Raw genomic sequence first — 16,153 nt, forward strand, 5'->3', positions numbered from 1 at the left:
TGCCTAGCAACCAAATATGTACTCCTTTTTCTGTAGCCCCGCCCACCGACTCGTGGAGCTAAACAGATCATGAGCAATAAACAAGCCGAAGAATATAGCAAGATATTGCGCTGTGACTGTTGTGGAAGAACGATCCCTACATAAGCTTCCTTCGGATTCAAATATTAGGAATGAGTGGAAGTTTGTTTGCTTGATCTCACAGCGGAATCATTTGTAAATAAAACATAAGTTTATACTGGATTTGCAGATATTGAGATTTAAACACAATGCTGTGCCTTCTATATTGTACCCAATATGAATGGTGCAATTAACTTATGTAAGTAAAATGTAAGTTTTTTTTTTATTTTAATTTTATGTGAGTATTGCATTGTTATAGATAATATTGATTACGTGTCTAATAGAACATACTATGCACGCTGTCACAGGCTGGAGAATCCTTTATTTGTTGGTTCATAGCGATTCGGTACATAGGAGCCCTGTGAGAGAATCATTCCTGTTGGCTCTTTCAAAACAACCCCTCCCTCATGTGAACTGACAGGGGAGCCGAAGCTCATTAAATATCCAAATCTTATCAAAACCTAGCCGTGGGCGTTTACTTCTAAATCTATAGTGCGGCACGGCCATTAAAACCGAGCGTTTAGGAGAGAATACCTACAAAAGAAAATAGCCTATTACTTATTTATTGTGATGTTTTTGAATGTAAAAAACACACGTCATAAATTGTAACAGTACAACAGTATTGCAACAGTACAAAAAAAAAAAAAGTTTATGACGCCTTTAAGGTCTAAGATAGAAAGTTTCTGTAAAACTCCCCCTGGATTGCATTTTTTTTCTTTCTTTGAGCTAACTTGATGTAGTTATAAAATTTACACTGTTGTTCAAAATTTTAGAGTTGGTAAGATGTTTTTTTGAAAGAAGTCTCAGATGCTCACCAAAGCTGCATTTTTGTTTAATAATAATAAAAATAAAATAAAATAAAAAACAGTAAAAAAAAAAAATATATTACAAATTTAAATAAAAATATAATTTTAAAATTTAAAATGTAATAATAAAAATAACATTTCTGCATAATTACTCCCATCTTCAGCGTCACGTGATCCTTCAGAAATCATTCTAATATGATGATTTTCTGCTCACGGCACAGTTATTACTATTATCAGTGTTGATAAAAACAGTTGCAATGCTTAATGTTTTACACACCCAAACATTTGAATGGTAGTTATTTTAATCAATATACTATACAGTTAGGTCTAGAATTATGAGACAGCTAGTGAAAACTGTCTTTCTTTCTTTCTTTCTTTCTTTCTTTCTTTCTTTCTTTCTTTCTTTCTGTCTTTCTGTCTTTCTGTCTTTCTGTCTTTCTGTCTTTCTGTCTTTCTTTCTGTCTTTCACAATATTTTTGAGTGAACAATGAATCAGTTCAAAATAGCATTAAATATTAAGAATTTAAAAAATAAATTTAAACAATATTTAAAAAAAATCTATAATATTTCAGATTTTTGGACCCCACTGTATAGAGCCTCAGCATGAGCTTTCGCTGCAGGAGCACTAGTGAATCTGGTCTGATCTAAACTGACAGTTTAAAGTGTTTCTGAAGCTTAAATGAACAGGCCCAGTCATGTAAAACCATCATCCAGAACAACAAACACTTGAGTTTCTCCAGTCCTGTTCTCTGGTCTCTAGACATCAGCCAGTAGTGTGATTAGTTAGTTGAAGATCATCCCGGGTCTCTGTTTGTTTAGTTGAACACTTTTGATCTTATGTAAGTGCTGTGGATTAATCCACAGAGTCTGAAGCATGTCTCCACACATCTCAAGGAAATGTTGTTTTGATTGCTACTAATGTGGCTTGTCTTGCTCAGTGCATCCCGAAAAGTAATATCCTCCACCCGACCCAGCCCAACCGTGCAGCACTAATAGAATACAGAGATGAGATGCCTTTAATGGAAAAGTAGCGTCTAAGTCAATACAATTAAACAGAGCATGTTTGAACACGCAAGACCTGTTTCCCCACAAGCCATTAAAGCCACTGAAATCAAAGTGTGTTTGTATTTAGTGCGGTTTAGATAGAAAACAGAACATAAATCTGGATTCCATCTGTTTTTTCAGTCCTTCTAATCTTTTGATAAATAAAGAGATTTTGTCTGCTCTGTAGTCCGTTTGTTTGTCGTTCAGTAACTTTTATGTAATTCCCCATTTGCAATGTTGTTCACAAAACCCATTATGTTTCTGTTGCAAATGGAAAGATGGCAGAAAGAAGCAAATCAATTATGCGGCTCAACTCTTCGGCTTTAGCAAAATATTTTTTTTTTTGCCGTGATAAGAAGAGAACATCAGTCTGGTGCCTTGACGTTAACAATTGTTTTGTTTATGGTTGGCAACTTAGACATTTTGATGGATTATTTTTATGTGGGACTTGTTATCAGTATGTGGGATGCGGGCTCATCATAAATATAGTTTGGCCCATTAAGGTTTGTAATGACTCCGGAAGGTGTATTTATCAGATTCTGGAAGTGCGGGGATACTACACACTCTATTAAGAACATGTCACTGTTTGTGACCAGGATGCAAACATCCCTCTTAAGCTGTAGTGAAATAATATAACTTTTTCATTTATATTTATTTATGTCTTTAAACATCTGGTTTCTTTTGTTTTGTTTAGTTTTGGTCTTGGATAGCTTTTGTCTTTTGTGCTGTTTCTGAGCATCCTCAAACAACTGGATACTTGTTTTTTTTGTTTCGGGAGGAATGCTGCATATACTGTTTATTAGATATTTTTTATATAATTATGTTTTTGTCTGTCTTTTGAAAGTCTGGGCAATCAAAAATTTCTTCTGAAGAGATCACTATATATGATAAAGCTTTTAAGCTTTTTCTCATATATAAGCATTGATCAATTACTATTAAAATTATCTCACAAATATTTGCTAATTCAATGTATTTTTGTCTTTTTGTAGTTTGACTTTGAATAACTGCTGTCCCTTTAAGAACTGCCGCACAAATGGATCCCGAACACTGTTCCTGTTACTCATTCTTCATTTCTTCCTGAATCGTTTACGACTGTGTTTACATTAATACTTTTCAAAATGTGTACTGAGAATTTGTTTGAGTGTATTTGACCAATAATAAGCTGGAAAAAGAAGCAAATATTAGTACTTGTATGTCAGAGGGGGCTTTATTACGGTGTGTGTGCGCACTTCAGATGTGAACGCGAAATCTGCGGGCATTCCTAGAATTATGTGCAATCCCGCGCGAAATTCAGACCGATCACACACACTAACACTAACACGCTGTCGTAAGGAAAAGTCCAGCAGAACGAGCGTCCGTCGTGTTCAGAAGGTTAACCGGGCTGAATGAGAATATGGAAATCAAAAGCACCGGAAATCAGGTGGCCATGGAAACCAAAACTTGCGAGTTTGGAACCGATGATCGGAACCGAAAACAAATTTTTTAAACAATTCCAATGGAATTGTTATTTTTTAAACGGTTCCAAGTTAGAACTGGTTCTCAATGCCCAACCCTCCTAACTATGCTATTTTAGTTGCTTCCAGATCGCTCAGTCGATCCTTCTGGCTAATGTCATCTCTCCTCTTAAGTTGAAACATGTAATTTGACATGGTATTGTCTATTTGTTTTTTTTAAAAACCTGTAGGCTACTGTAACATTACTTACAAACAACATATTTGTGCGTTAACGTTACCCAGCTCGCTGTTTAGAGTTTGTGATTCAAAGTGAAGAAGCTATCATTGTAAAATCAAAAGGTGACATTACAGTGACTAAAAACAAAGTTGTGACTGCTGATGAAATGAGTTAACGTGTAAAGTTAATGTTATGCTAGTTCACATAGGCCGAAGTTATATTACTGACGTTACGTTTTGCAGGTCTTACTGAAAATAAAGATTAAACTTACCATTCAAAAGCATCAATTTCCAATCTCAAAACAATTGGTTGTTCCTCAAAATCTTTATCTTTGTCAGAAACATAAGGTTTGATACATTAATTGACAGTATACAGTAGATGTGTTTCTGTCACTGAACTGAGCCACGTAGTGAAACAGCCAATCAGAGCCAAATTAATATTCATGACCCTTCCAAATAAGGCAAAAAAAGAGCATTACATCCCAGGGACAATTTCTAGGGTTGTAAATGGACCTGTAAAACCGTACCTGGATAATTTTAACCCTTAAATAAGTCACACCCTTTATGTAGATATCAGAAAACATTTTAAAGTATTGTTTCAACTCATTCTAGGGCACCTTTAAACATCTGGATTTTGTTTTTTGTTTTGATTTTATAGGACAAATTTCACTTCTTGTAAAGCTTGATCATTAAACCTGTGAAATGGAGTGGAAATGATAGTTCCAGTTATCTTGTGATTGTATGTAAACTTAATTAGTGCTATAATAATGACTCATTTCGGAAGTGTGTGGTTGTATCCTGTGCTGCTGTGTCCTTAGCTTTGGGAAATGCGAATGATGACATTGCTGCTTAATTATTGTTGTGCAGGGTCATTTAAAGAGATTACATAACTGTGTACTTAACGCAATCGTTCAACTGGAACGTCCCTAGTTCCAAGAAAAAAGCACACAGACATGGAAATCTCAATTTGTTTTCATTTATAAACCTGCAATTAAGTAATTATCACATTCCATATAATTTTGCAGCTTCAAAAATCATTATTTATTTCTGAATGACTAAATAGTGGTTCATCTTTGTGTATCATTTCAAAACTGGGATTCATTTGATTCCCAAACAAAAACTTGAAAATGTGTTTGAAAGGTTGTCGTGGCTGTTTACACGGGAATGAATACAGTCAGCTTGAATATCAGATCTGTCTTTGTAATCATATAGTGTAGCAAGTCTATAGACTGTTTATGTTCTATAGAGTGAGGTGCATGTATGTTCTTTCAAGTGGTATGTGTTCTGGGTGGTGGGGCTTTAAGGGATAGGCTGTTCTTCTGGGAAAAAAAGAGCCTGCGCAGTGATGTGAGGGCGGGGTCTGTGGGGAAAAGTTCAAATGGTTAAGGCTCGCTGGTCTGTGTGAGGCAAGATCATCGGGCATACAGGTGCTCATGTGAATAAAAGAACATTTTAATCATTCAGTGAGTCTCATCTTCTTTGTTTGTTACAATATCATGCACTGTTTCATCAGTGAGGCGTCACATTGAGCGTTCCAAGAGAAACAACAGATAATCTGCTTTGATATTTTACAGCATCTTATAAAACGTGTTCATGGTCATCCAGTCAGAAATGTTGACCGCAAACAGAGGTTTTTCAGATTTTCCGTTGCTGCGTTCTCTCCGCATTTACAATTCTTTGCAGCCTTTAGCCACAGCCTATATGTGCTAGATAGAAGATCCTTCCCTGGAAAATGAAAGTAACTCACTCCCACTAAACGTTCACTCTTTGAATTTGTGCACCCTGGAGCAGTACAAGTCAACACCATTTTACCAAGCAGTATTTCCTGCTAAAGCAATGTGGTGTTTGACTCTGATATCCATAGCCGACTGGTTTAAAGTGCCTAATGCATTAGTTTTCTATATTAGTTTTAATGCAGTAGAAAACTATTAAAACTAATATAGAACATGAAAGGCTTAAAAGGGTATTTCACCACTGGACAATCAATATTAAATACTGAATTATCAATATTGAATACAATTAATATTCAAGTTAAGTGGTTTGAGGAGACAGTTCAGTTTTAAGGAATGAATAGGTTTAAAATATTGTTATTTTATAATACTATTTATATTAATTAATTAACTTTTTTTGGGGGGGGGGGGGTATTATATTATGAAATTAATGTTTACATTTTTATTTTAATATATATAGTTGTAAAATGATCATTATTATTTTTTAATCTAGGATATACTTTTAAAAATCGGATATGCGGTATCCAGTATTCACATAGCCTGACAAGCCAGACCCACATCAAGATGTTTGGTCTGGAAACTCACCATTGACAGGGCTCAATCCGAGGGGCGGGATAAATGGTTGTCTTAAAAAAAACTCTCGGCACGCGATAGGATAGCGCTACGACAAACCAGAGCAACGTGAAGCAGAGCTAGTTGACAGATTAAACTTTCGCCGTATCCAGTCAGCAAAACTCCGAACACATCTTACCTTTTTAAGAATGATTTTAGTGCCGTTCTTTTTTCAGAGAAAAGCTTAACTCCAAGTCCTCCAGACTCATGGTCAAAGCTGATTCGAAAGGCCGCCGTTCTCCAGCTTCTGTGTTTACTAGTAGCACGCAAGCGCAACTCTGCCGTTATCATGTTAAGCCCCGCCCACCGACTATATACACGATGTGATTGGCCAGACCAGAGTTTGGTTTTTACAGCCCAGAAGGTATTGAGAGTTGCTAGACCACACTTGTGGCAGGTTAGATTTGCTGCCGCTAGGGTGTGTCTAGATTTCTAGGCTAGTATTCACACTTTTCTCTTTGAAATAATGCATCAGTGTTGCGTACTCTGCAGCTGTGATGGATCTCCACCCTTAAAGGTCACCCAGTGCCCCGCTGCGCCTCCATGCAGTGGTCAGCAGGTGCTGCGTTCTGTGGGACTGAGCCTCACTCCGTCTCCCTCAGAGTTCCTGGACTCCAGTGGACCCCATTTGGCGCAGATTCTGCCTGTTAGAGACCTTTTGCATTGACTGCGGTGCCAGCTCATGGTGGGAAATGGGCAGTTTAGCCTTGCCCTCTCAGAATCACTGCTGGTCTTGATGAAATGTCTGGTGCCAGCCAAAATCCGCTGTTGTCCCTGCCAATAGGAATGATGGGGAGCCAGGGATGAAAGAGAAAGGAAATGTTCTGTTGGAGAGAATGCGTGTGGTTGAAAGGAATGGATATTGATATGGCTCGATTTAAGAAAACGGGTTGATCGCCTTTGAATCCTCAATTATATGGTTAGCTGCATTTTATTATTTTCATTCAGTATTGTTTTATACCTGCTGACTTGGACACTATCCAAACAAGGGGTTGTAACCAACTTGAGAATTGAGTAATAGAGTATTCATTTTTTAATCAGTTGCGTCTGATCTCTGTGAGCTTGTGTAATTCTGAAGACCACCTGTTGAGCATTATGAGCAGTTCCTCAGTGTGTGATCAGTCGCTTTGAGAGTTCACAGGAAATGGAATTATCGTCTGAAAATGGCAGCAAAATCGCAGAAATGACGGGTCATTTTCTTTCTCAGAGGGTGTGATTATATGGCAAGTTCTAGAAGAAATATGTCAAGACCTAAACACCACTGCCATTGTGCAGAGTATCTATACAGGATAAACTGAACTTTAAGCTTTTCAAAAATAAAGAAATAAGTTGACAAGAGAATGTTTTGCTGTAATTAGGAAGAATTGCTAATTTTAATCTGGGTAGTTTTCCGATCAGGCAAGTCAAATTCTCTTTCACTTGTCCCTTCAAAAAAAGTCCACTTGCCCAAGACAAGCATTAATGTCGAACCCTCTTTAACTGTTAACAGTAGGCTTGTTTTACATGCGTAACATTCTTCAATTCGAGTTCCCACACGAACATATAAGTATTCTTTCCATTTTATCACGAAATTCAAATGATAAATGCCGTTTTGACGCTCTTTAATGTGACGTGACAGATCGCTATAGGCACGTCAGTTCCAGCGGCGGCGCGTTAATAAGTGTACACGATCATCTCTTCCATCAAATAATAAAAGTGAATCATGCTGAGAATAGATTACAACTTACCAAAACGTATCATATGTCGTGTAATCGCTCAATCAGTGTTACAACGGCGGTAAGACGTCAATAAAACATTTTGAAAACAATGTAACGTAGCATTCAGAGTCCACAGCTGGTTGGTTCAGTAGAAAAATTAACTCTCAAAATATATGCACTATAATGCGTACTTAACCTGTTAGTGATGTCTTGATTGTTTAATGTATGTTTAAATGAATCTGTCATGAAAATGACATACACTGTGTATAAATAATTACTGTATATTTCAACAACAAATTGGAGTAAAAACATAATTTGATTTTGAAAAAACGTTTGCATACAATGTTATTTGAGTATTGATTATTATATCTAAAAATACTGAATTTTGGAATCTGTCATTAATGTGCAAGTAAGAGCTCCCTATATAGTTTACACTTTAGCAGTCATTTTACTCTGCACAAACCTCTGCAATCCATATTCATTCAGATCTAAGCTGTTTAGTTGTGTAGTGAGGATGCTAATGTCCATTTAGGTGAGTTTGAGGGATGGTGTGTTGAATATGGTGTATACTTCAGTAGTTTGAGTGTAATTGATGTTACTCATTCTAATAAGAGGGGTGTGTAGCTCGCCTTGGATTGTCAGTCGTGCAGAAAGAGGCAGACAGAAAATTAGATTGATTTTACTCAGCACTTACAAGACAGCAAAGGATTCTGGGTTGGAATGAAGAGAAGAATGGGACGTCACAGTGATTTGGTGCCAGATTCAAAAAAGCCAGATTGTCAGAATAAATGTATGGTTTTGCAAACTTGCAAAAAAAGCCATTTTAAAATTTTTTTAAAACCATTTTAAAAAGCTGTATGTCATTGCGTATTCAGCAGATTTGTTTTCACTGTCCGCTTTTTGTAAATGGTACTACTACATTCTGTGGATGTTTATGGATATATAAATTTGTTATCGACTAAATATGTCACTGAATTCGGATTGCCTGGACTCTTTAGAGTGCAACTTCACCATTTTTGTTGGAATGTGATTGATCAGTGATCTAACAGGGGTCTTCATAGGTGAGTTCATTCAGTTTTGTTGGCATTTTTTCTTTTGTTGGTGCTCTGACAAAGACACTGATTGTACCTGCTGTGTTTATTGCATTGAAAGAGTTTAAATCATTCGAATCACAGGAATCTCAGCTTTCCAAAGATATGTGGCATGCTTAGCTTTTATTTTGTGAGTTGTTGTGTGGTGTCATGAATATTTTTAAAAGAAATTGGCGATGTGCCATGGTGATGTTGGACAAGAAGGCCTGGCTCGCAGTGTCCGCTGTTATTCATCCCAAATGTGTTCTATGGCTTTGAAGTCAGTCAAGTTCCTCCACACCCAACTCGCTTATCCATGTCTTTATTGACCTTGTTTTGTGCACTCATGTGCAGTCATGTTGGAACAGAAAGGGGCCGTCCCCAAACTGTTCCCACAAAGTTAGAAGCATGAAATTGTCCAAAATGTCTTGGCATGCTGAAGCATTACGTGTTCCTTTCATTGGAACTAAGGGGTCATCCCAATCCCTGAAAAACAAACCCACTATATAAACCCCCCTCCACCAAACTTTACACGTTACACAATGCAGTCAGGCAAATTCCGTTCTCCATGCAACCACCAAACCCAGACTCATCTATCGGATCCACTGCTCTAGATTCCAGTGGCGCCATGCTTTACACCACTGCATCCAACGCTTTGCATTGCCCTTGATTTACGGCTTAGATGTATTTAGCTGTTGGTGAAAGTTGATTGCAGAAAGAAACACTGTGCGCCTTTAGAATGAGATAGCCCCGCTCTATGATTTTAAAGGGCCTACCACTTCATGGTTGAGTTGCTGTTGTTCCCAATTGTTTCCAATTTGTTATAATACCACTAACAGTTGACCATGGGACATTTATACAAAATTTCACGAATTGACTGCTTGAATTGATTGCACAGGTGGCAACCTATCACGGTACTATGCTTAAATTCACTGAGCTCTTGAGAGTGAGACATTTTTTCATGAAATGATTGTAGAAGCGTCTACACGCCTAGGTTCTTGATTTTATACACCATTGGCTATGGAAGTGATTGGAACACTTGCATTCGATGATTTGGATATAGTTGTATTTTAGCAATATAGAGTATGTCCGTCCGTCTGCGCTAAAAATATGCTATAAATAGTATATGCATACTATTTTGTGTAATATATTTATCAAAGTTTCAAAAACATTTATAGTTAAATATATAATAAATCAAATTATTTAAAATAAACTTATAAACTTTATAAAGGTTTGCACTGGAAACATATCCCCGGTCTTCCTGTGACTCCCCTTTTCTACCTCTGATGAGTCTTTATAGCTGGTGTCAAAATTGAAATACAGCTAATTATAATTAGCATAAACTAACCCTAACCCAAACAGACACACACTGACTTCACCTGTTAATGAGCAAATTCAATTCAATTTGCAATCTGCATAATCTCAAGGGGTCACCATGCATATTTCCCTGGTTATTCGTCTTAACATCTAAACTTAGCCAGCAGATCTCTTGCAGTAAAAATGACGAGCTTCAATTTAATATATCCCAACCTGCAGAATCCAGTTTTTAAAGAAATAAATAAGAGTGCACCAGAGGAAATAATGTTTAATTTAATTAGGTATTCATTCCACCATGAATAATTAACAGCCGTCTTCATTTTCCTATATGTTGAATGAAGTAGTTCTTGTCAAAGAATAATTGATGTACTTTTGTAATGTCATCGCAGTTGTGTGACAGTTTTCATCTCAGGAATGCTGACCACCTGAAGAAGTCCTTAATGGCTAGTTAATTAGATTTAACGGTGATTAAATCTAATGGTGATAATCATTTAAGATTGATTACCACAGGTCTAATCACCATCTCTCTCTCTCTCTTTTTTTCCTCATGTGCTGTTTGGCTGATCAGATATTCTCGCCGTTTCAGGTAAGCACAATTTTAAATCCTCCTTTATCCTGCTGAAACATCACCAGTCTTCATCTGCTGAGGCTGTTGTATGTCTATACTGGTTTTAAACTGTTATACGAATGCCACTTAAGGAAGACAAGAAGTCAAGCGCTAATCTGGCAATACCTCAAATTAGAGGAAGTTGGCGATGTGAGCGATGTGTTTGTTGTTGGGGTAATTGGACTGCTTCAGCGATGAGTGTGTGACAGCCGACACAGCCTCGAGATGAGACGTGAACGGATCATCCGGCGTTCCGTTTAGACGTATCAGAGAATCAGCTAATGAGCCTGCTCGGAATGCGATTATTTCCAGGGTTTGAATCTCATTGTTAGGGAGATTAATGTATGTGTGAGATTATTAATATTTTTTTTGTATTTAAACGAATGCGCTTTGAGTGATGAATTGAAGCATGTGTTTGGTGAAGAATGTGACTTGGTGGATGAGGAAATGAGTTGGTGCCAGTGGTTTGGAAGATAGGATTTTCTCAGTGGTCACATTTGGTACAAATGATTGCTCTCGACTTCAGTTCTTTCTTTCTTTCTTGCTAAGAAAAAGTGTTAACCTTTGATCATGTATATTTCTAACATTTTCCAATTGACATGTTTTTTGGGGGGTTTTATTTTGTTGACAATTAAGCTGCTCTTGTGCTCATGGCATCTAGAATGGATCAAATGTGTATGAAGGTTTCTCCAGAGCTGAGTGTGATCTATAGAGCAGGACTTGCATTGGTTGCTGAAGATGAATCATTAGGATCTCAGAAATTCTATTGTAAAACATGCACAAATCTCTTTTTCTGTGTAAATATATGTGAATCAAACCGATGTTTAGGATATGTGTATGATTAAGTATACGAATGTGTGTTTTTTATTTTATATATATATATAGTTTCTTAGGCTGCGTTTTATGGAAGCTTGTTTCCACTACAGAAATAAAGATAAAAAAGGTAATTGAGACTAATATCTCACAATTATTAGTTCTGGCTGGTCACGTTAGTCAAACTTGCATCAGCTGACTGTCAGCTAGGGTTGGGTACCGTTCACATTTCGGAATACCCAACAGTACCTTTTTCATTACTTTAGGGATCAATAACTGTAAAGAAATTGCAAGTCTTTTATACAAGTATTGATGACATTATGTCAGATCTGCCTTGGTCTGCCCTCGTCTGTTTGTTCACTGTAATATTTACCAGTAAATAGTAGGCTGCCAGTTACTTAATGAATTGGATTCATAAAAACAACCATATTATTATTCTTTAAAAAAAAAAAAAAAAAAAAATTCTATGAAAATATTTCCCACAAATTCTGTGTATTTTCTGGTAAACAAATGAAGACATAAAAGATTTTTTTTTTTTCAAACAAAGCTGCACAACTGAGCTATATACGGTAAAACATGGAATACATTTTTTAATATTACTTACAAATTATTTAATAATTTATTATTGAGACATTTTTAAATTCTACTGTACAACAGTATTGTATTTGTCCACTGTAAAAAAAAATAATCTCCAATTGAAAATGTTTTAGTGGCTGATCACATCTAAATTTTTCAGATGGCCAAATTGAATTTCTGTGAATGTATACAATTTAATTAACTGAAATTTATTTTGGCCAACTGAAAAATTTAGATGTGATCAGTCACTAGAACATTTTCAATTGGGTCCTGATGTTTTTTTTTTTTTTTTGTATACCTTTTGAGTGTTTGTGTGTTTATGACATGATGGTAGTTTTTCTTAAATGAAACTGTAAAATGCTGATGAAGTGGCTCTGGAGATGACGGACATGCGTTAATGTCCTCTTATAAGAGAGAAACACGTGACCGTCACACGCAATTCAGTTTGTGTGAGGTAAATAAACTGCGGGCCAGCACGATTCACAAACACAAACATGCATGCAGGATTCAGGACATGCAGGATTCGTATTTAAATAGCCTTTTTGCTGTTTAAAATTCTGTAGTCAGCAGATGTGCGCTCAAGGTTCTCGTTAGTATCGACGTAATTCGGCCAGTGCCCTTAAAATACTGAGATCGGGACCCAACTCTACTGTCAGCTGATCATGTATACCTACAAGAATATGATGCCTGTCACAGCGCACATATAAAGCACCTTCAGTATTATCAGCTGCTATCGTGTTTCTCCAGAGCTAATTATCCCCTTCCATCCCTAGCACATGTAAACGCACAAATCTGTGCGAGATTTCTGAAAAGGTCCATTTGAGAGCAGAGAATACTGGTAATTTTTTTACATTTTTTTAAAAATATATATATCTCATTTTATCTACTTGGCCGTTTTTTATCATTCAAATTTGGCAGGGTGGTTAACACATTTTCCTGTGGTGTGACAAACTCAGAACACACATTTTATAATGCCTTTACGGAGACTTTAACATTTGTATTTATTTTATCAAAAATAAAGTTAACGCTGCAATATTGTGGAATGTTATTACAATTTAAAAAAAATCTGTTTTAAATATTTTAAAATGCTATTTATTATTTAAAATGTTATTTTGATGGCAATGCTGAATTTCCATCATTCTATAGTGTTACATAATCCTTCAGACATGTCTTTACTGTCACATTAATCAAAAAAGTGTCTGTGTTAAATAGGTGTTATTTTCATTTTAAATCTTACTGACCCCAAACTGTTAATAATAATAATAAAAATAATAATAAAATTAAATCGCTTTGTATGGTTTTAACTTAAACTGTGGTTGTAAGATGTTTGCTTTTATATTTTGAGAAATGGCTTAAATTCAACATCTATCAAGTTTGCCTGAGGTGAACCCTAATGACGCGAAACCTGACAGCATCAAAACAGCTTAAACCTATAAAAAAAATCTCAATAGCAGCTATCATACCATATGTCCCCATAAAGTCCCAGGCTTAAAATGACATCTTCTCAAGCAATGTTATATGGTTATTCCAGAGTTATTAACAGTTAAAAGCTAAAAAAGTTAAGAAATCTTTGTACGCGCAAATTGTTTTTCATGTGCATCGTACAAATAAGAACAGCAAGCTTTTTGACTTGATTACCATCCTCTCTTTCTATGTCATGGTTTCTTCCGTGCAAACCATTTCTCTTCTTTATTTTTCATCTCAGTGGTACTATCACTGTTTACACTCTTAATATCTTCCTTATAAACTCATCATGCCAACAACAGCTCCTCCCTGGGACACAGCGAAGGCAATAAAAAATAGAAAAACATCAGCACAAAGGGATCTTGTGGAAAAAAAGATGTATCAGTATAGCCTAGGGTGATTTAAACGTATTCTTTATAAAGATTCCATGTAACGGTCACCTGGGGCTAGCTGAGTAGCCGCGGCAATTAAATTAGGTAGCAGTAGAACTCCCGCACCCCCTGACTGCATCCTGTTTACCAGCGATCCCCGCGGACACTCTCTGCGCCGCTCTGCTGTGTACAGTAATTGCATTTAGGACAGCGTCGCTTTACAGAATATTGTAGAGAATGTGGGGAGAAAATGTACACCTTAGAAGACAGGCTCTTCAGTATTACAAATATGGACTACATTACCCATGAGGCCTTGCTGCTAGGGAATAGCTTTGGGGAGGGAATGCTTGTTGATTTGTTTACAGGGGTGTCAAAAGGTCATGGGAGAAAGTTCAAACCAAAAAATGGTTCTAATTACATGGACGCTTGGATGTTCATGTCCGTGGGGGGTGAAATTTAAGAACTGAAATGGATGATATGGTTTCATATTGTTCTTAATATAGCCAAGGAGGCTTTTTAGCGCGAGGAGCGTATTAAATTATATTTGTATTGAATTATACAGGAGTACTAATGTGCATATTGATTGTGGGAAGGTTATTAAAAGGTTGTGCTAGTGTTGGGTTACATGCTCCTGCTGTTTAGTGGCTGAATCTTGTCCTTTCCTGACAGCATGTGTAGCTTTTTCCATGTATTATATTTTCTACATGGGAAGGAAATAACAAAAATCACGTATGTCATTTGTTCGGAAATACTGGTTGTGGTGTATTCACTAGAAAGCAAATCAAAAACATGTTACGATTTGTAAATGTTCTAGTGATGTCATTTACACAATGACACAAAATAACCTGCTGAACTGTTGTTGTTTTTTAACTGGTTCATTGAACTGTCCAAAAGAATCTTTAGCTGAAATTAAATGGACTTCCAATCACTATAAGTGAGCGAGACGAGAGACAAATTAATGATTAACTCAGTTGAACTGAAAATGCCTCTTAAAGAGTCGTCGATTCCCCTTTGGAATCGACTCTCAATTCCCAATGCCTTGGAATCGATTCCCAGCCCTATATGTTAAAGATTCACCTAAAAGAATCAATTGTAAGATTCATTAGCTCAGGAAACAGACTTCACTGACCAAGCTTTTTTTTTAATCATGTTTGATTTACTAAAAGCAAATGCTCCTAAGAATCTATGTTTTTGATTCACTAAAAAGAGTCATTTAAAAGACTTTACTTGTCAGGCTTTTTGATTCACTATAAAAGAACTTCTCGTGAGACTCTTGCATGTGAATCATTGGCTGTACAGTATGTCATCATGAAAATCATTTGGTTCTCGATTCCCACCATTAATGGCACGTTGTGAAGACGGTACTGTCTCCATGTCAAGCTGTTGGGGTTTGATGCCGTCCAACAGTTTTGTCAGACATGGTGTTGAGCATTCTGTGGAGACGATGTGATTACAGACTGCTTTTCTGTGATCTCACAAACGCTTAGCACTTCTAAAGACCCTCGGCTTCTGTCAGGATCAAGCTCTTGGCCCATAAGAGGGACCACATAGACGGGTTAATTAAACTTAAATAATTAAACGCACACAAAAAAAGTGGCAGTAATGACCTGTGGTTTGGAAGGGCATAAACATATGGCAGTAGACAACTTCCTATCTCTCTGCTGCCAGTCTGGGGCGATGCCCCACCTTCGCTCGCTTTGATGATGTCAGCCAACGGAGGTGGCAGAGTGCCAGGGTGGCATTAGGTATGCTGGACAGGTGGCAAAGAGAGAGAGAGGGACACTAGCATGACACCGTAATGAGAGGCATGCCAACTGTTTCCCCGTCTGCCACCGGGCACGGCTCTCCGGACCGTTAAATCACAGAGTTGAGAGGCGTTTCCTGTATCTCTCGCTCTGTCTGTCTCACACACATGCCGCTGTTTATCTGCGTCTCTCTCTCACGCTTCTTCCCAGCAACCTTTACATAGAATCCATTTACCTCTCTTCTTTCTGATGGAATCAGGTTTCTCCTCTTTGAGCGTTCTGTCCATGCCTGTTTTCCCTTAGCAATTTCTGTGGCTGCTTGGTCTGAACTTGACAGTTACTGAATGACACAAAGTGACCGGGCCGTCTTAAATCATGAGGTGTTACACGGAATGATCTGGTAAGAGGATTTCCTGTTGTCAGGCTGTGATTTAGTTGTCAGTAATTGTCAACGTTGGCTCGAGAGGCCTCGGAAAACTGCCCGGACTTGCGGGGTCATTGTACCCTCCTGATA

General features: G+C 37.1%; 1 protein-coding gene across 7 annotated transcripts in view; it reads left to right on the plus strand.

The window, feature by feature from the left end:
- Positions 1 to 16,153, plus strand: part of cadm2a (cell adhesion molecule 2a) — a 604,121-nt gene that overhangs the window by 278,046 nt on the left and 309,922 nt on the right. For 5 of the 7 annotated variants that reach the window (XM_067434027.1, XM_067434028.1, XM_067434029.1 and 2 more), the window contains exon 2: positions 10,632 to 10,649. In XM_067434027.1, coding sequence (XP_067290128.1) covers positions 10,632 to 10,649 — 18 coding nt within the window. Of the gene's footprint in view, positions 1 to 8,596; positions 8,738 to 10,631; positions 10,650 to 16,153 lie in introns of those variants that run through there. The other 2 variants (XM_067434030.1, XM_067434031.1) reach the window with 2 other exon arrangements.

Source organism: Pseudorasbora parva, chromosome 23 (assembly GCF_024679245.1).
Source record: "Pseudorasbora parva isolate DD20220531a chromosome 23, ASM2467924v1, whole genome shotgun sequence".
NCBI lineage: Eukaryota > Metazoa > Chordata > Actinopteri > Cypriniformes > Gobionidae > Pseudorasbora > Pseudorasbora parva.